General features: G+C 44.2%; 1 protein-coding gene across 1 annotated transcript; it reads right to left on the reverse strand.

The window, feature by feature from the left end:
* Nucleotides 1–448: 448 nt before the first annotated feature.
* CDC37 (cell division cycle 37, HSP90 cochaperone) lies at nt 449–20,564 on the reverse strand. Its single transcript, XM_075848349.1, is given in 9 exon segments — nt 449–1,144; nt 1,745–1,816; nt 6,462–6,644; nt 9,176–9,298; nt 10,861–10,976; nt 14,069–14,174; nt 14,731–15,006; nt 20,424–20,446; nt 20,449–20,564. Coding segments are annotated over 9 exon segments (1,125 nt in total). The 5' UTR covers nt 20,525–20,564; the 3' UTR covers nt 449–994.
* Nucleotides 20,565–21,301: the final 737 nt, after the last annotated feature.

Genomic DNA, 21,301 nt, shown 5'->3' on the forward strand with positions numbered 1-21,301 from the left:
GAACTGCTGAATCCTGTGATGGGTGATAGATCTTAATAGACTCAAGTAGAGAAAGTGTATCACCGAACCCAATTCACACTGCTGCTAAGCAACATCCCAGTCTGATATATAGAGATAAATAACAGGTGAGAGACTAACACACAGAATACCATAATGGTACACACAGGAAAGTCTTTAAGCTTTCTTCCAGAAGAAACAGCGCCACTCTTGTCCATTGGTCGTGTCTGGTATTGCCTCTCTGCTGCATTAATGGGACTTTTATTAGCAGTGAATAGACAAGAGTGGCACTGTTACTTGTACAATGAAACCATAGTTCTCTATGGTCATACAACCATTGTAATGTGTCTCACAAAGCTGTGCAGTGGAGATCAGACCTCACATTAAAGGATCTGGGTAAGTATTAAGCTTTACACCCTATCGTCGGAATAAAAAAAAATACAATGCACTGTTTATAGTGGAAAAAAAAAAAAGTGACTTTATGTTCTTCTCAGTGCTGTAACATGGAAGCAGAACAAGCAAATGATTCACGGCCACACAGGACAAGTCTGGTGCTACCCCGTCCTAGTATTGATACAGGCACGTAACCACCAGCTGTCGTAAACAATCCCTAACCCGCATGCTACTGCACTATAGGGATCATATCTGTTCAGTATCACATCCTGGGATGCCGTCTAACCCATTCAGCCCTGAGCGATAAAGCAGCCTCAAAAATGTATAGTCCTAGGTGGAGGAGAAGAATAAACTTAAACAAAACGACAGTGAACTAAATCATGGAGCTTGGGGATATAGGCTACCGGATCTTAGTTACATCCCCCGTTCCGTATTCCGCTTTCTTCTGCCTTTTAGTTGGTTCCATAATTTAGAGACGGATAATAGCATTTGTTACACCTCTTATGGGTCAAAATCGGAAGGTCCTTCAGAAGAGATCCTGCTAATTCTATTGCACCACATAGAGAGCTGCTTCGGAGACGCCATGTTTTCAAAGATCAGTCCCTTACGATGCTGTATTCTGCTCGGTAGACTCATTTTTGGCCTCTTCATAGACTGGTTCTTTGTCCGCGTCCTCTGGGTCAGGAACGTCTCCTTTGGCATTTGGAACCCATAGCCCAGAGTCAATGCACTGCTTCATATAAAACCTGGCTTCCTGTTGGATAGAGAACAGAGAATGCATATGATGCTGGGCAGGGAAACGGTGTGTCAGGCATGACTGATACGGTCACAATCAGAAGGCTTGGACTGCAATGCCATAGCATTGAGCGACATCTAGTGGTAAACTTAGGAATTACTGAAGTGGCTTTTCCAATTGACTTACATTGAAGTGGGGTAATCTTGAATTGCGTGAAATTTGCTTCCATCATTTTTCTCTTGTGGCCCCCCCCAAACACCCCACGATCGCTTGTCCAAAGTCATTGTGTATCAGTAGCCTTAGTAAGCAAGTGCAGCTTCAAAATGAATTAAAAGAAAAACATTGCCACTTTTCTTCTTCCCCCTTGCAGATGCCGTCATTTTTTCCAGACAGAAAAGTACAGCATTCTGCGCTATTTTGTCTGGCAAAACGACAGACGCCATGACGAAAACCCAACAAAGTCAATGGGTTCCGTCGGTTGTCCATCATGTGACGGATACAGCTGCTCCGTTTTTGCATTGTTCTGCTCATATAACAGAGCAGAACAACATAAAACCCGAACCCACATGTGAACAGAGACTTATTCTAGAGGCAAAATAACCCACATTACTGACTTACAGTAGGTTCCAGTTTGCTAATCGTGTCCTGCAACATCTGAATGTCTTTTGTATCAAAGCATTTCTGTAACTCCTATAGAAAGAAAAAAAGGAAGAGAAAAACTTTTTAAATATTAAATTAGCTCGTATGTCATCCTTAGGATTGCGTACATTTCCTACTTCACTAAAAATTCACTGTATTTCAAAGATACATTCAATTGTGCTCCCACAACATAACAATTTTAAAGGATTCACTGGTGTGATATATGAGTAAAATATAACATTTATTTATAACTCTCTAAAAACTGGGGTACAATCACCACTGTGAAAAAGCCCCACCGTGTGTATAAAAAAGTATTAAATAATAAACTCTGAGTTATAATTCAATTGTGAACCTCCTATAGCTCAGTGTTCAACAAGAATATCAATACGGAATCAGCATTTGAAAAATGGGCATAACAATAGTCTTGACCCTAATTCACACTAGAGTCCGTGATAACCGCACCGGAAGCTCCTAGTGTTGAGGTAAACAATGCTAGTGTTCCCAATGCTAAACAATTCCTATTCACAACCGACCCAACGCGTTTCAATACTCATCATCAGGGGTCTGTAGCTTGGTCACTCTGGCCAGGGATGCCAGCGATATTTAGTTCAGCAGCAGGTATTCTGCTGTACTCCACGGAAGCATGCTCGCATAGATGTCAGCGGCTTTTGCCTAAGGCTTCACACTCCGCAGACATTAAATTAGGAAATATCTAGGTACTGCCCTGCCAGGACCTTCCTTCTCCGTTACATCACTGCAGAACCGTTCCCTGCAACTCATGGTCCGGAGGGCACGGCCAATCCTGGTCCCTGTACATGTGTTCAATAGGAATCAAGGCTTGTCTATGGGAGGGGCCATCATACAGATTGACAGGGACCCAGAGAACATGATTCTTGGCAAGGAGATGGGAGACCAGACCTCAGATCTATGAAATATCAGGTTTGACACACTTTCTAGTCTTGAATGAACAAACATTAATAGGTCTGCAGACAAAAAAAACACTTTCTTTTCTAGTTAACCCTTAAAGGGAAGGTGTCACAAATTTTTATTTATTTTTTATATAATATTGCTTTTAGTATATTAAAATAAATGTTATTTACTTGTGTTCTTGTGTTGTACTTTTACTTCTCTATGGGAGCTGCCATTTTTGTTTTCATCTCTGTATGTGTCGATTAACGACTCATACAGACATGGAATACGGCACATACAGCCCCATAGAGAATGCGAACGGGAGCCGTTCCATTCTCTGCAGCGTACGCCATCTGTGTGGGAACGGCGCATGCGCCACTCTCACACAGACCAAAAGGAAGGTCTTTGGCAGAGCGAAATCCGGCGCCATTTTCATGTGAACCGGAAGCCGCGGCCGGACAGTAAGATGAATCTAATCCTCCTACACTGCATTCGCTCAGAAAATGGCGGCACACAGTGTAGGAGGATTAAAGATTCAACCCCCTCCTTCTCCTGGAACTAGCCAAAATAAGGGAGGGGGGGGGGGGATTGTGTGAGGACACTAGAGCGAGTGTGTCTACCCCAAATTTGCAGCATAAAGCAATGAGGTTGCTTTACCACATGCCAATGCTGCAATTTTGGGAATTGCTCCCTCTAGTGACCAGCACATGGAAATGTTAGAAAATAGAATCTAATTTATAATATTTCCTGACTTGTGAAAAAATTAAAACAATGTCTAATCATGTATATACTGTTTAACTGAAAAAAAATAAAAATTTCTAGCGACACATTCCCTTTAAGAAACCTCTATCAGGATTGAAAGTCTTCCGCTAATGGAACTTCCTGTATCTCCCTCATTTACATGGCACATCCTTATTCCGGCAAGTCTTATATACCCGACACTGCGTCGATTCTATGCCCTTCCACACATAGTAGTAGCTCCTTGGAAACCTTAATCAACTCTCACATGGTATGGTGGACAATGTACAATCTCAGTGGTCTCCAAACGGTTGCAAAACTACAACTCCCAGCAATTCCATGGCGAGACCACATACGCATGACCAAAGCCGATATAATAAAGTGACAACCACTTCAGAAGCCATTCTGCGAATCCTGAAGAATTTGTCCCTTTCCATTACCACAAGCAGGAGTGAGGGGTTGGGAGGTACCAGTTCGGCTAAGTTCAGAACGAATATATTGACCCCAATGCTGTATTTACACGTGGCGGTTGCTTGTGTTACATTACGGATGGAGTTACCCTGTGTCTGGTTTAATTTACTGGTCACTAGTAAATTGTCCGCTGTAATCTCAAAGATTTCCTCAGGTCACAAATATGCCTGAACCCCCCCCCCCCCCCCCCCCGCCTTCCTGAAACAACCAACGGCTCGTGATACGTCTCTAAGTCTGTAAAGCCGATTACATTCACGGAGATGCTTCACGATTCAATTTTATTTAAGCAGATTGTATCAATTGTTTCTTAATCCCACGACATACAGATAGAATATCAACGGAATTCTCATTCCTTCCTTACATAAAATTACCTGGACTACGGTCAAAAACCAAATCTTGTCATGATTATAGGATGACTCTACAGGACTGAATACAAGAGAGCTCTGATATATACTGTACGGTAATAATCCCTACACTTGCGTGATCACATGACCGGAACAGATTCTCTCTCTCTGGAAGTAGAGAGTTTTCATTCACTGAAAGAAAGCAGTGTTCTTAAATATAGTGAAGAACTGAACCACAAATTATTTTAGAAAACGGCATAACTTTTCATTATACAACAAACAAACTTTATCTGCCGAGTAACAAATTGGTCATATATTAAACACAAGGGTTGTGACATTTTAACGCGAGCCCCTTTTTAGAAGGAGTACATTAAATCCAGAAAAAAGTGGAAGCCAAAAAGCGCTACTTCGTCACATATATATATATATATGGTCTGATGAAGACGCCAGCACGGTGTCGAAACGCGTCCCTTATTGAACCTGATAAAACGGAATTACGCATTACCTACTGGAGGACGTCTTTTATTTGTGATGAAGTAGCGCTTCTTGGCTTCCGGTTTATCTGGATTTAATGCGAAATGACGCGATGGAACCCTGTTGTCCCACCGGTTAGGAAGCAGCTGCAACCACATCAATCAATGCTTTTAATCAGTGTTGTGCCTGGACATCGCACGACCTGCCCCGGAGAGGTTCACTCCTACACCTGGATTGTGTCTCTTCCAAACTGTATTGGGATTTCTTCACCATGAGGCGCTTTTCTCTAATTTTTTCACAGATTATCAAGTATCCTTTTTTAGAAGGAAGCCGCCATGGAAATCAGATAGTCACTTGGGGGTACTTCTTCTGAAATCCTATCAGTGGATATTACCAAGCTGGCCACATATTTTCCCATGCAGGGACTGCCATCCAGTGATCGGACCCCCACCGATTAGATATTTATCACCTATCCTATATCGATTATGGGAAATCCCTTTAAGACAACCCCTCTAAATGCTCTGAGTAGGTCATCACACCATCCCTGCTTCTCCCAGGGGCAGTCCCTAAAGACTGGCTAGGAGGGACATGAATGCAGCGGCACTGGCTGGTCAGTCTACTCCCACCGTGGAGTCGGAATTTAAAAAAAAAACAGTTGTTACTAACTTTGTTTTATTTCCGCACTTATTTGCAGGAAGTTAATGGAAACACTATTTGCTTTTATAAGAGCAGATGAAAACAAGCCCTGAACCGGTTATTTACCCAGGATGGGTGCAGCCCCTTCAGGACTATGGGCTCACCTGACTGCTGGGTTTGTTAAAGGGGTTGTCCTGACTCGTGTAAAGAAAACCTGTCAGCTCTACTGACATGTCTGTTTGAGTAAATACATGCATTCCCTGAAATAGCAATTCTGGAGCCTATTTTCTTACAACCTAAGGAACTTATGTGGTCCCTCTGTTACTCCTCCTGGATATGTATGCCTAATTGGACAGCTTGTGAATAGGGTGTGTCCCAACACACTTGAATACTGTCCAATCGGCGCAGACAATGTAGGGACATACCCTATTGACCAAGGGGAATGGTAACCATTATCAATTTATTTATACACTTTCAGGAGGAATGACAGAGGAAAGCAGGGTGCTAAAGATGCTCCAGAATAGTTATAAAGATTTAGTAAAACAGACATGTCACCGTATAATCAAAGTTCTGCAAATTTCTAATGTCATTTTTTGTTTCAATTCTTCACAAGACGTCTGCTTGCTGTTAGTGAATAGAAGCATTCTAGGTTGGATTTAGAGGCTGAAAACCGGTCCGGACCATGTCCTGCACATATAGGCGAGTTGGCAGTAAATCGATATTTCGTCAGCCCGGCTTCTCCAGACTGCCCACATCCTGTGAAGCTGCCTATACGATTGCTGCGCAGACTATCACACTAGGTGAAGTAGGGAGAATTCCTATACAGCCACCTTTAGCCGTGTTGCACATGACCGTGTGCCACTCGGGCAGTTTTCCACAGCATCCGAGTGGCACCCGATAGTTTTCACCGATTTATTCACGTCAGTGCTTGAATCACGGAACCGACTCTCCGATCGGTGGGAAGATAGAATATGCCCCATCTTTCCACGGATCAGAGACGGGACTCGGGCAGGAAACACGCGGTCATGTGCAAGAGCCCTCACTGCTCTGTTACAATTATCAAATGTTTTGACGTTTTGTCATAACCCTACAGAACCCCTTTTAGTCACATCACACAGACTTACAGGTGGGAGAGTCTCGTAAACCTCAACAGGATCCAGTCCCCCGGGTCCCAGTCTCTTCTTCCGCTCCTCCTCTTCATACTCTTTCAAGGCCTTTTCTATTCGGACTTTTGCTCGTTCTCTTACTCGGTCCTTGAAAGCGTCCAGCTCGTCGGTGAAGGCATCCATGTATTGCTGGTCAGCGGTCTGCAGTGGGAATAGTGGTCAGTTTCCAATCATTTATACAACCTAGGGGTCACAGATACAATATTGCAAGTCCCCTCAATATAGACTTATAACAAACTGACCTGACTGGAATAGTAAATATCAGGACAACCCCTTTCTATATGGATGTCATGGAGAGGAGGATCTCATGGTCAGGGCCCCTCTGCCTAAGCTGCAGTAGAGGAGGAGGAGGAGGATCTCATGGTCAGGACCCCTCTGCCTAAGCTGCAGTAGAGGAGGAGGAGGATCTCATGGTCAGGACCCCTCTGCCTAAGCTGCAGTAGAGGAGAGGAGGATCTCATGGTCAGGACCCCTCTGCCTTAGCTGCAGTAGAGGAGAGGAGGATCTCATGGTCAGGACCCCTCTGCCTTAGCTGCAGTAGAGGAGGAGGAGGAGGATCTCATGGTCAGGACCCCTCTGCCTAAGCTGCAGTAGAGGAGAGGAGGATCTCATGGTCAGGACCCCTCTGCCTTAGCAGCAGTAGAGGAGAGGAGGATCTCATGGTCAGGACCCCTCTGCCTAAGCTGCAGTAGAGGAGAGGAGGATCTCATGGTCAGGACCCCTCTGCCTAAGCTGCAGTAGAGGAGAGGAGGATCTCATGGTCAGGACCCCTCTGCCTTAGCTGCAGTAGAGGAGAGGAGGATCTCATGGTCAGGACCCCTCTGCCTTAGCAGCAGTAGAGGAGAGGAGGATCTCATGGTCAGGACCCCTCTGCCTTAGCAGCAGTAGAGGAGAGGAGGATCTCATGGTCAGGACCCCTCTGCCTTAGCAGCAGTAGAGGAGAGGAGGATCTCATGGTCAGGACCCCTCTGCCTTAGCAGCAGTAGAGGAGAGGAGGATCTCATGGTCAGGACCCCTCTGCCTTAGCAGCAGTAGAGGAGAGGAGGATCTCATGGTCAGGACCCCTCTGCCTAAGCTGCAGTAGAGGACTGTGACCGTGTGTTATAGGGGTGCAGTAAATGTGAACGGACGTAATGTACCATTACATTTCCCCTACACCCGAGGAAATGTATTCCACGATATCAGCGGATCAGAAGATTTTATTGGCGGGGTCCGGGCATGGAGATGCCCACTGAACTCTTGCATTCATCAAACCTCCATGCCTCTTTGATTCCTATCGGCCCCTCTCGGCTTCACTAGGGGGGAGAACCTCGGCCCATAACAACCTATGGCCCGTCAGCTCATCTCTCCAGTGAAGCCAACAAAGCGAATGCTGCAGCAACTTTTTGCTAGTGATCCGTGGGGGTCTCAGTGCGCAGACCCCACAAATACTATCTCATCACTTGATGCTATGGTCTTCTAATAGAGGACTACAAGTTCCTCCAAGCTTTGCAGGAGGCACAGGACAGATCACGGTATCATACCTACAAAGCTAGTTCCTGTATAGCGGAAAAGCCAGTGATGGCTGATAACAGCGATATGTTTTTCGGGCCCAGCTGTGATGTGGCGGTTACATAAAAGAGGTAGCCTTTGATCACCGCACCTTCATAAACGTCTATTTTCATAGTCTCTTAGATCGTCACAAAACAGGGTGATGGCGGGGAAACTAAAGTCAGCACAACTCAAAATCAATGGGCCATCAGTGTGATACAAAGACACAATGGCCCACATTTACGAATAATGACTGAGTTGGACAGGGTGGATGGTGAGATTTGCACCAAATTTATTAAAAGCTTGCACACCTCTTCTTACGCCTGGGAGAGCCCACCCACTTTTCTTTCAGGACAGCTATTTTTGTGATTTTCGTTTTCATTTTTTCATCCCCGCCTTCCAAAAGCCATCTTTTTCCATTGGTATAGCGATATGAGGGCTTGTTTTTTGCGGAGCGAGCTGTAGTTTCTATTCGTACCATTTTGGGCTGCATGAGACTTTTTGATCACTTTATTTCATTTTTTTGTAAGATTTGAAGTGACCAAAAAACAGAGATTCTGGCGTTTTAACATATAACACGTTAAATAACGCTATATAGTATATATATATATATTGTAATAGTTCGGACTTTTGCGGACACAGCGATACCCATTTTGTGTAGTTTTTTTATATCAATTTAGAGGAGAAATGGTAAAAGTTTTTTTGACACTACTAAAAATGTATTTAACAATTTATTTATTTTAAACATTTTATTAGTCCCCATAGGGGGACTTAAATCAGCGATCGTTAGATCGCTGGTACAATACACTGCAATACTAATATATTGAAGTATGGTCATGTTTACAGGCTCCTGTTAAGCCGTGCCAGAGACACGGCTTAACGGGAGATGAAGAAAGGCAGCCTCCATTATGACCCTGGGCTTCCAAGACAACCATTGGCAACCCCCAATCGCGTCGTGGGGTCCATGAGCTGTCATCCTGATGCTCCTTTTAAAAAAAAAAAAAACACCTTGATGAACGTGGGCCACTAGGTCTGCCAAAAGGATAGCCGCTCTTTCCAGTAGCACGCCGTACTAGCTGATCTACAGAACCGCTGCCCCCCCAGGTCACCTTGGTAAACAGCAGAGTTCATTCACTACTAACCTTTATCTTAGTAAAGAACTGGCGGAAGCACGCTCTGGGATCCACCTTCAGGCTTTTAGCCAGCTCCAGAATAAACTGCATGACGATAGTCTGGTGGGCGACTTGTTCCATTAGGGCATGTTTCTACAGCAAGAAAACACAGGGGTTATTTCAGGACGAAAAACAAGTCTCCATTCACTCACATAACATGACTCTACAGAGGCAACATTCAGACACCAGCATAACATATTCCACATCTGCTGCAGCAACGATAAACCGGACCGATATTATACACATCATTCTCAAAGGAGTTGCCTTACATTAGAAAACAGCGCCACTCTTGTCCGTAGGCTGTGTTTGGTACTGCAGCTCTGCCCTATGCATGTGAATGCGGCTGAGCTGAAATACCAAACAACCACAAGAGTTGCAATATTTCTATGAAATAACAGACCCGTTTTTCTGATTAATAGCCTTGCAGCCAAAGCCAAGTACTGCATGTTACCTCAGCGGAGTTATAATGGACATAGACTTTTTATAAAACTTCACGTCACAAGGATAGTCCTTTAAATTAAAACGGTTATCCAAAACGAAAAAAAATAATAATATATATCCTTGAATGAGCCCAAAAAAAAAGAACAACAAACGCTGTAATATTTTAACGTTAGAAATTACGTTCTGGTCACCTATGCTGCATTGTCGTCCAAAATAAGGTCACGTCACATGACCGCGCAATAACCATTGGCTGTCCGTAATGTGCTACAGCATTACTATGGGCGACAGATTCAAAACTCTGATCGGAGCAGTCAGCAGACATTCTAGCGATCAGCAGAGGTCACAGATGTTGGACCCCCACCGATCTGACATTGGTGACATATCCTAGCGATATATACCAACAGTGCTAGGGGTAAGCCAACCGTTTTAATGTACTTTTGGGCTCCATGCACAAAAGCGTATTGGAGACCCCAACAACACAGATCCTGAATGCCCTTTGTGTTCGCTAGGCCCCCTGCTTACCCGCAGTGCTCCAACACATGCCTTATTATGGGTTGTATTGCTTCAAGAGGAGAATACTATGGCACCTGTAAGTACTGCAATATAGCTTCGTATTACAATCAGCATGTCTCCATGTACGGTGTGTATGAGGCCTTAAGGCTCTGTTCTCATCTGTCAAACGTATGCTAAATAGGACACTTTTGGCATATGCGGAGTCCCATAGAAACCTATGGGAATGTAACAATATACATTTTTAGAGTTCTATGACCCACATGTGGTGTGAACGGAGCCTTTTTTTCTGCAGAATGAGCATGGATTTTTTGCCAACCTCATTCCTAGATGAACAAATCTGCCGCATGTGAATAGACCCTAAGGCTGGATTCACACGAGCGTGTGCATTTTGCGCGTGCAAAAGGCACTTAACAGCTCCGTGTGTCATCACCATATGATGTGCGGCTGTGTGATTTTCGCGCAGCCGCCATCATTATGACACTGTTTGTATGTTTGAAAACAGACAAGCACGTGACTTCAATGGATGCGCGAGACACGCAGAAATAAAGGACATGTCGTGTTAAATTACAGACTGTCTGCACGGCCCCAATAGACTAATATAGGTCCGTGCGAGGCGCGTGAAAATCACGCGCGTTGCACGGACGTATATCACGTTCGTCTGAATAAGCCCTTAATCGCACTTTACCAGCTAATCCTCTCACCTCTTCCACTTCCAGATCAATACACCAAATGACCAGGTAGTTGGCGGTCTCCTCACACACCAGGTGAGGGTTATCAGACAGGTACTTCTGACTGTCGTCCCAGCGGTGCAGCATTCCTAGTATATAGGGAGAGTAGAGAACATTACTTATTGGACAGCTGCCATATCACCCTGTGGCAGAGGTCATATACCAGGGCGCAATTCAACCACCCACACATGCTTTAAATAGGATTGTGCTAAGCTTTCCTCCAACACTGCAAAGATGCCACTACTCAAGCAGTATAGAGCATTTCCACCATGTACTCATTCATATATGACTGCCGCCATGGACCCAATTGGGGTTTTTTTATGGTCCGAAAACGCTCTGTGGCAGATCCCAGCATTAAAACTACTGTCCGACATACTGGAGAAGGTAAGGGACAATCATTCTGAGCCTATATCGATCACTTTATCACCTATTGATTTAGATTGTGCCGATTAAAAATGAAAACAAATGTGTTCTTGAATTTACAAGTTCTGCCGGATAATCGTGGGGGGAGAGCCATTATGTCCTTAGATGCGGCTAAAGCATTAGATTGCGTGGAGTGGAAATATTTGTGGTCAGTTCTGGAGAAAATGGGATTTGGCCCTAATTATATAAAATGGGTAAAGTTGTTGTATGTAGCCCCGACAGCAAAGATAAGGGTGAATGGGGTGCTATCGGATCGGTTTGCGCTGGAGCGGGGAACGCGTCAGGGATGTCCATTATCTCCATTGTTGTTCGCGTTGGCGGTGGAACCCTTGGCGTGCGCAGTGAGACAACATGAACATATTCAGGGGTTGAGATATGGGGGGGTGGAGGAACGAATTGCACTATACGCAGACGATATGCTGTTATTCATGGCGGATACCGAGCGCACACTACCGTTAGTGATGGCCCTAATTAAGCGGTTTGGGAAATATTCAGGACTACTCATTAATTGGTCAAAATCGGCTCTAATGCTCATGGACCCGGGGGTTATCCAGAATGGGGAAGAGGAGGTGGAGATACCGGTGGTCACGGAGTTTAAGTATTTGGGGGTTAGGGTGACGGCGAAAGCACAGGATTATATGTCCCTTAATGTAATGCCACTGTTAACAACGATAAAAGCCAAAGTAGAGGCGTGGAATAAGTTACCGCTATCGGCTCTGGGTAGGACGAATCTGATTAAAATGATCCTTATGCCCCAGGTGCTGTATGTCCTACATAACTCCCCGGTATGGATCCCCAAATATTGGTTCAGGAGATTGCATAACCTTTTTAGGGACCTAGTATGGAAGAAGGGGGTACCTAGGATTAAACTGGAGAAATTACAGCTGCCAAAGGAGGAGGGGGGCCTGGCTGTGCCCAATGCTTGGGTGTATTATTTAGCTGCCCAATGTCAACATTTCTGGGGGTGGGAGCAGGAAGAGACATGGGGGTCCAGTGCGCGCATCCTATCATATCTGGGGGGGGGGGGGGAGAACCCGTTGGCAGGACTGGAAGCGCACAGCTATAAACAGCTGGCGAGTACCAGACCCACTCTGCTGCTCATACACAAGGTGTGGTGGCAGTGCAAGCAATTGCTGGGGATAGGAGAGTGCACTAAATATACACCACTCTGGAGGAATGCTTATTTGGGGGAATTGGGTAAATTGGAAGGGATGCAGGGGTGGGAGCAGCGAGGCATAATACGATTGAGTCAGTTGTACGAGGGAGGCATACTCAAATCCTTTCAGCAAATGAGGGAGGAGTTTCAACTGGACTCCCGCATGTTCTATCAGTACCTGCAGATTCGGCACGCTGTGCAGACACAAGCGGTCAGCGTGGACCTGACGATGCATGCCGCGGGGGTGTTGGAACATATTGCAAAAGCAGTAACGTCAAAAGGATTAATTTCATTGGTTTATCGCAGGTTATTGGTGGAACATCTGGGGGATCCTATGGCACCAGTGAAAGCTGTATGGGAGAGGGATGTGGGTCCTATTACAACAGACCACTGGGAGGCGGTATTGGCAGCAACTACTTTGTCCATTAATGTAGCACAACGAAGATCGCAGTTGTTTCTGATACATAGGGTGTATAGGACCCCGTGGGTGCTGAAACAAATGGGATTAAGAGCGGATGCCAAGTGCCCTAGGTGCCCGGAGGAAAAAGCAGACATCCTTAATATGTTCTGGACATGCGGGAGGTTGGGGAGTCTGTGGACGGAAATATTGGAACTAGTGGGGAGAGTGTTTGAGGTACAGATTCCATGGGATCCTGTGGTAATGCTGCTAGGGTATGTTGGAGATTTGGTGGGGGATAGGATGTCAGGGTTGGCAATTGCTAAAATACTGTATCAAGTTAGGAAAGGAATAGCAAAGCACTGGCTGGATGCGGAGCCACCATCAAAACAAGAAATCATAGGGGCACTTAACTCACAGGTTCTGATGGAATATAGGATATACTCCAAGAGGGGGTCCAGGGTCAAGTTTGAAAAACAATGGGCTAGGTGGATTGATCAATCTGGGTATGCTTCTGTGGAGCTAATGACACTAAGGCCACACGTTCAGGTATAGGGCCACTGACGGGGGGGGGTACATACGGAGAGCAGGTGTAAGATGGGGAATGGAAAAGGGGAAGAGAAGGAGAGAGGATTGGAAAAGTGGTACTGAGAAGACCGGCTGGGGGGATACAAGGGGGAGTTGGGGGGGAGGGAATGTTTGGTTGGATGTAAATAATTGGGTCTGTTGAAATTTGCTTATACACTGTATGAGAACGTACAATGACCTGTAATAATGTGGAGTTTATTGAATAAAATTGAACTGATTAAAAAAAAAAAAAATGAAAACAAATGTAATCATACTCCTATAAATATTTAATTGAAAAATTTTAAACAATAAGATATATTGTTTTTTTGCACTGAAACACGTATCTTGATATATATCGCTGTTGACAATCTACCAGCAGGGGTTGCAACATCATATTTCTATTGAGAGCTGCAGTGTTTGATCAAGGACAGTTGATACATCAATTCCAACCTTCGCAAACTTGAGGGTGCTTTTTTTTTTTGGCAACTTTCTTTAACCACATTTACCAAAAAGCTCAGGACCCCCATCTATGAGCCGCTCACGTTTAGGCAGACTCAAGCCGTCCATGTATTAGGTCAGATGATAGTCACGGCAGCTGCAATACGAAGCATGTGAAGTAAGGGGTTAATAGCACTTACCAAAATGTTTTAGCGGTTTGAGATTCTTTTCTACAAAGGTTTTGTGTTTTTGTTCCTTTTGCTCTTCTGTTTCATCATTGACTTCTGGTTTTACATTGAAAACACTCTGGAGAAATAAAGAAACTCTTAGGAGTAGCTCCACAACAGCTTTTCCACCCATACGGTAGAACTTGCGGCAGGAGATACTGTAGGGGGAGGCAGGGTGGCCCAATTGCTAAGAAAATTAGTGGACTCTAAAGCCTCACATGCACAGGAGGTTTGCAGGTGAGGCTTTGGCATCCTCCAGTTGCCTTTACAACTGGACCACCCGTCTCCCATGAAGCATCTCCACCGAATCAAAGAATAAGCCGCCCTGTAAATACTTGGTACTTCCCATAAAATAACAATTCTGGAGCATCTTTTCTAAGCAATATGCGTTGTGCCGTTCCTCTGTTACTACTCCAGCAAATTCATGAATAAATTGACAACTGGGTATCACAATTCACTGTCAACGGGGTGTGTCCCTACGAATTCTGAGATTGTCATAACGGATTGGACAAGTTAAACGGTGTAGGGATATCCCCCCAACTGGTAACTTCTATTTGCCAATTCATTCATAAATTTCTAGGAGGAATAACAGAGGAACGGCACAATGCTGTGTTCTAGGAAAAATGAGGACATACCTTGCTAAACCCTTCCTTGCTGAGAGTGTCCACATTCCATGGCATGGTCTTCTCTTTCTTCTTCAGATCATCTTCCTTCTTCTGCCAGTTCTTCTCCTCTTTCTTCAATTGCTCTACTTCCTTTTTCAGCTTCTCGGCGTCAGGCTTCACAGTGTCCTGAACTTGCAGTTCTTTCAGTTTGTTCTGACATTCAACAAGTTTCTTTTTACAGTCATTTGTCCCTTTCTGAAGTTCTTCTCTCTCTTTGTCAAACTGCTCCATCCTTTCAACACGGGCCTGTGCCAGGCAGGAGGAAAAAGCAGGATCAATTATTAGCACCTTTCCTTCAAGAGGCTGGTAAATAGAAATACTACATGATCCATGAAGACTGTAAAGGGAAGCGTCTCTGTGTGTATGTGTATGTATGTATATATATATATATTATGTGTATATATTATGTCTATACATAATACATATAATGTATCATGGGCCAAGGCTGTCACGAATACGGTTGTAAACAAAGCAGGACAATTAGCATTGCCCTGCTTTGTTTGGACACCATGGAGACAGGAGATAGTTATCCCCCGTCTCCATTTCAAATCTACCGCACGGCCGGTCTCGCGCGGGCGCTCATGAGTCGGCTGGTGATACATTATAACCATGCCGACCCATGCTAGCCGGGGGTGAGCACCACTCGTCCCCCGCTGCGAGCGTACCGGCAGGGTTAAATAGCCCTGCGTCGGTATACTCAGGAGCTGAAGACGACCTCACCACTCCGAGGAGCAGCTGGGACCTGCCTGCCTCCCACACCACCACGAACCGGCTCACCTCTCCTGTCCTGTCTCTCTCAAGGGCTCCTGCTTCACCGAGAAACTAGTAACAGCTACACTTAACCCTCTCTCTCCGTGTCTCCTCCTGCTGTATAATCCTTGCTCTCCCTGGGTCCCTGTGTTAACCCTTACTGTCCCTAAGTTAACCCTTGCTCTCCCTGAGGTTACTGTCCCTAAGTTAACCCTTGCGTCCCTGAGTAACCCTTGGTGCCCCTGAGTAAGTTAACCCTTGCTCTCCCCGAGTACTGTCCTGAGTTAACCCCTTGCTGAACCCTGTTTACCCTTGCTGCCTTAAGTACCCTGCAGTGACCCTTGACCTGCACATCCCCAGGTACACAGAAACCCATTCGCCTTCTTCCTCCATATCCCGTATTAACCCTTAGTGTATTAGGAGGGAGTAGGACAGAGATAGTGAGCGTGTGAGAATTACAAGTAACATGTGTATTGTGTTGTAACGTAACTTCTATGTATGTTTAGGTAAGTGGGTGGCGGTATAATTAGGATTGTGAGACCGCGTTTATACTGTACTGTGATTAGTTACAGTAATCACTCATATATAAAATACAGTATGTTAATAAATATCACCTTTATTTACTATACGGTCTAATTCCCATGAGTAGCAGCAAAAGCAATTAGATCGACGTTAGTATGAGGAAAAGGTAGGGGAACTAGGCTTAACCCTAGTGACCCTGATAATAAATTAGGTAGTAATAGTGGGTGACACTAACCAGTGAATCCCGCTATTACCCCACCCCCTTTAACAAAGGCAATGGGGGAGATGTAGCTTAGCGACACGCATTTACGTTCTGTGATATACAGTACCGTGCAAAAGTTTTAGGAAAAATGCTGCAAAATAATTACGCTTTAAAAAACATAGAAGTGTTAGTTGTTTTTTTTTATCAATTACCAAAATACAAAGTGAATGAACAGAAGAGAAATCTAAATCAAATCAATATTTGGTGTGATCACCATTTGCCTTCAGAACAGCATCAATTCTTCTAGGTACACTTGCACAAAGTCATGGCTTTTGTAGGATTATAATCAGGTGTATGACTAACCAACTAAACCAAACAGGTTATAATGATCATCATTTTCAAATGTAGGTTGAAACACAGTCATTAACTGTAAGAGAAACAGCTGTGTAGTAGGCTTAAAACTGGGTGAGGAACAGCCAAACTCTTCTATGAATGTGAGGTTGTGGAAGACCGTTTCATGTCACAGGTCCACCATGGCAAGACTGAACACAGCAACAAGACACAAGATAGTGATACTGCATCAGCAAGGTCTCTCCCAGGCCATGATTTCAAAGCAGAATGGGGTTTCAAGATGTGCTGTACAAGCTCTTTTGAAGAAGCACAAAGAAATGTTCAACGTTGAGGATCATAGACGCAGTGGTTGGCCAAGGAACTTGGTGCAGCAGATTAAAGACACATCATGCTTACTTCCCCTCGAAATCGGAAGATGTCCAGCAGTGCCATCTGCTCAGAACTGGCAGAAACCAGCGGGACCCAGGTACTCCCATCTACTGTCTGGTCAGAAAGTTGTCTTCATGGAAGAACTGCAGCCAAAAACCCATACCTTCAAAGTGGAAACAAGGCCAAGCGACTCAACTCTGCACAAAAACATAGGAACCCGGGGTGCAAAAAAACGGCAGCAGCTCTGGACTGATCAGTCAAAATGTGAAATATTTGGCCGTATCAGAATGAAGTTTGTCCGCCGAAGGGCTGGAGAGTGGTACAATAATGAGTGTCTGCAGGCAGCAGTGAAGCATGGTGGAGGTTCCTTGCAAGTTTGGGGCTGCATTTCAGCAAATGGAGTTGGGGATTTGGTCAGGATTTTTTAAATCTTAAATTTTTATTGAAAGATTTTTATACATTACAACCAAACAAAAATACACATAAGTAACAGACACACAATACTGTTCGTATTAGAATGACACTCCATATAAGTAAAACACATCTCAAAATTAGCCATTTAAGATCACAATTAAATATAGTATTTTGAATGAGTCCAAGAATTCCATCTCTTCACATTCCGACCATGAAGAACTAAATCAGAAACTAAATAAGTTTCATGATAACATTGGCTATTAACTCTTCTAATGACCTCCTGAATAGAGGGGGAAATCGGGAATTTCCAAGATTGTGCGATGGCCATTCTAGTGGCTATAAGAATATGATGAATAATTACTCTATCTAGCGGATCTATTTCCTCCAGATTAATATCCAAAATTGCTATGGCAGGGGATAACGGCACAGGAACCTGTACGAATTCCGAAATAAGTGTAAATACCCGAACCCAAAGGCCAGACACTGATGGACACGACCACCACATATGTAAAGGGATTTGGTCAGGATTAATGGTGTCCTCAGTGCTGAGAAATACAGGCAGATACTTATCCATCATGCAATACAATCAGGGAGGCGTCTGATTGGCTCCAAATTTATTCTGCAGTAGGACAACGACCCCAAACATACAGCCAATGACATTAACAACTATCTTCAGCGTAAAGAGCAAGGAGCCCTGGAAGTCACGATATGGCCTCCACAGAGCCCTGATCTCATCATCGAGTCTGTCTGGGATTACATGAAGAGACAAGGATTTGGGGAAGCCTCCATCCACAGAAGATCTTTGGTTAGTTCTCTAGGATGTTTGGAACAACCTCCCTGCTGAGTTCCTTCAAAAAACTGTGTGCAAGTGTACCTAGAAGAATTGATGCTGCTTTGAAGGCAAAGGGTGGTCACCCCAAATATCGATACGATTTAGATTTCTCTTCTATTCATTCAGTTAGTATTTTGTTAATTGAAAAAAAACAAAAACAAAAACAACAACTATTAACACTTCTATTTTTGAAAGTATTCTTACTTTGCAGCATTTATCCACAACTGCTTAAAACTTTTTCACAGTACTGTATATCCTGTAACACTTGTGAATACATGTAAAGGTCATATATCTAGACAGAGTATTCTACTGAAATACATGTTCGCACAGGTTTGTAAATCTCTTACTTCTGATATAAAGCCTTTCATTTGAAATATTTTAAACTTAAAGGGGTTTTTTAGTACTTTTATATTGATGAACTATCTTTAGGATAGGTCATCAACATCAGATCGGAGGGGGTCCAACTCCCGGCACACTCACGATCAGTTGACAAAAGGGGCCGTTGCGTTAGTCACCGCAGCCTCTTTATAGTTTACTAGTCATAGCGCTGCACACATACATACCGGCTGTGCACCGTAGCTCCATTCAGCCGATAAGTCGGGTGGCGGGAGTCAGACCCCCACCGATCTGATATTATTGGGCTATGGTAAGGATTAGGTTTGTCACGATACCAGAATTTGGACTTCGATACCGATACTTTGTGTAGTATTGCGATACTCGATACCAAAACTATACTTTGCCAACATAATATAATTAAAAAAGTTCTTCCATTTTCTGATGTGGGGCACGAGGTGTGATGAATTTTGAACCTCCATGTGCCTCACATTAATAGTAATTAACCCAATCATGTTCCTTAGTCATAATGGACAACATTGGGTTAATGTGTGAGGAACATGATGGGGTTAATTACTACTAATGTGAGGCACATGGAGGTTCAAAATTCATAATGAATTATCGGTATCGAAGTCCAAATTCTGGTATCACATTACAGGGATTCCGTGACACGATCGAAAGGGCATCCCCCCTTCTCATTTAACCCTGGAGTGCTGCGGTCAGTTCTGGGGAATAGCGGCGGAGATGAGAGGTTTCTCTGATCTCCGCCGTTAGAGCGGGGCTGCGGCTGTGTAATACAGCTATTGCCCCGCTCCTAACAATAAGCGCGCGCGGTCAGCCTGAGGTGATGCGGCTGGTGCTGCACTAATGAGCGGCGGTGCAGGCACTGAAGACAGGACATTGGAGTGTTTTGCAGTGCGCCCGCCATGCTCTGTCTGCCGGCAATCAATTGTTCTAGCGCTGGTGGCATCACATCATGCTGACGGCGCGCACTTGTCAGGACTCAGGAGCGGGGCAATGGCTGTATCACACAGCCGCAGCCCCGCTCTCATACATTCATGTGTTAAAATGCTAATGCGGCCGCACAGCTTAGTATCGAAATACATGAAATAACAGCATTGAACCGTTTGTGGGTGCACAGCATCGAAACTGTATCAAAGTTTTGATGCATTGTGCATCCCTAGTAAGGATAGGCCATCAATATAAAAGTACCGGAAAACCCCTTTACGATACTGAGGATCCTTCATATTTTAAGTGGGTTTTCCTGCTCTATGTAGAGCTTAATCACTATATAATGAAAAGTTCTGCAACTTTCTATTATACTTAGTGATTCAATTTCGCACCATTTCAAGATGTCTGCTTGAAGGCAATGAATAGGAACATTCTTGTTTACATCCAGAGGCAGAAAACAAGAACAGATCTAATATTTGCCACAGCTATAGGCTGCTCCAGTGTATCCAGTCTAGAGAAACTTCTGCGCACTAAAAAGCCTGAATGGACTCACAAAAGAATACATTTTACTTTCACTGACACACTGTAGCAGACTATCAGGACAGGGGGGAAATGGGTCCTGCTGATGTATTTAGCTGAGTTGCTTCGTATCTAATCAGCTTTTCTCAGAACAGCAGTTGGTGTGCGGGCCCATGGACTTTCTATTGAGACTGTACACCGTTGCCTCGGCTTTCCGAAAAAAGATCAGAAACCAAGCTGCTCAGCACTCACCCGAGCGCTTCTGCCGCTTCTTTTTAGCAAACGGTGGGGGTCTCAGTGCTCAGACCCCCACCGATCAAAACTTCTGACATTTTCACTATGACATGTCAGAAGTTTTGAGAGTTTAGTTACCCTTTAATTCAGCCAAAATATCATTAATAAAGAGGACGACGCTCCTACCTGGTGTCGCCATCGGAACAACTGGCTGTATCAATGTTGGGATGAGTGTCGTCCTCATCGTCAGACACTTCAATATGATCCCACACGCTGTAATCGACCATATTGCTGCTTACTGAGGTATCTGCAGGGAAACACAAACAACATGAAGAATTAAAATGAGGCATAAAAAAAAAAAAAATCTATGATCTCCCGCCCAGGGGTCTTTAGGAAAGGACTATGAGACGCTGGTGTCGTGAGTCATCCGGGAACGGTTACCAGCACAGACCCATCTTAAAGACGACCTAACACAAGGATTACCCTCTGTTTTATTTAAAAAAAAAGCATTACCCCCATTCTAAAAAACAAACAAAAACAAAACACGAATCTAAAATAAAGCAAAAAAAAAAAACGACGCTGCATGCCCAGTAAGTAAAAGACCTGACTTGCGTTAAACTTAACAGTAATGAAATCCCGTCATGCCCAGTTCCTTCCTATAACTCCCCAGGGGGCATATAGGAAGGCACTGGACATGATGGGATAGTCTTACCAGGAAGTTCAGACCAGGCCCTTGCGGTGAGTTTTGTCATTTACTAACGCAACCTACATAGCAATTTTTTTTCCAATCTTATTTACTTTTTTTTTTAATGTATATTTAGATAAGTATTATATTTGGGGGGGGGGGGGTAATAATTTTTCAAATAAAAGTGATAGTAATCCTGGTCATAGGTCCTCTGTAAGCTTTGTTCACATCACGTCAGACGCTTTTTTTTGTAATTTGCTGAATAAATGGGGCCCGATTGATAGATTCGGCGTATAGATGTGTCGGGAGCTTTCCCAGTGCATATGCCGAATGTAGTGTTGTGAACACAGCCTTAGAGAAACATGTAAGCGGGGGTTAC

This window comes from Rhinoderma darwinii, unplaced genomic scaffold (assembly GCF_050947455.1).
Source record: "Rhinoderma darwinii isolate aRhiDar2 unplaced genomic scaffold, aRhiDar2.hap1 Scaffold_3877, whole genome shotgun sequence".
Classification (NCBI taxonomy): Eukaryota; Metazoa; Chordata; class Amphibia; order Anura; family Rhinodermatidae; genus Rhinoderma; species Rhinoderma darwinii.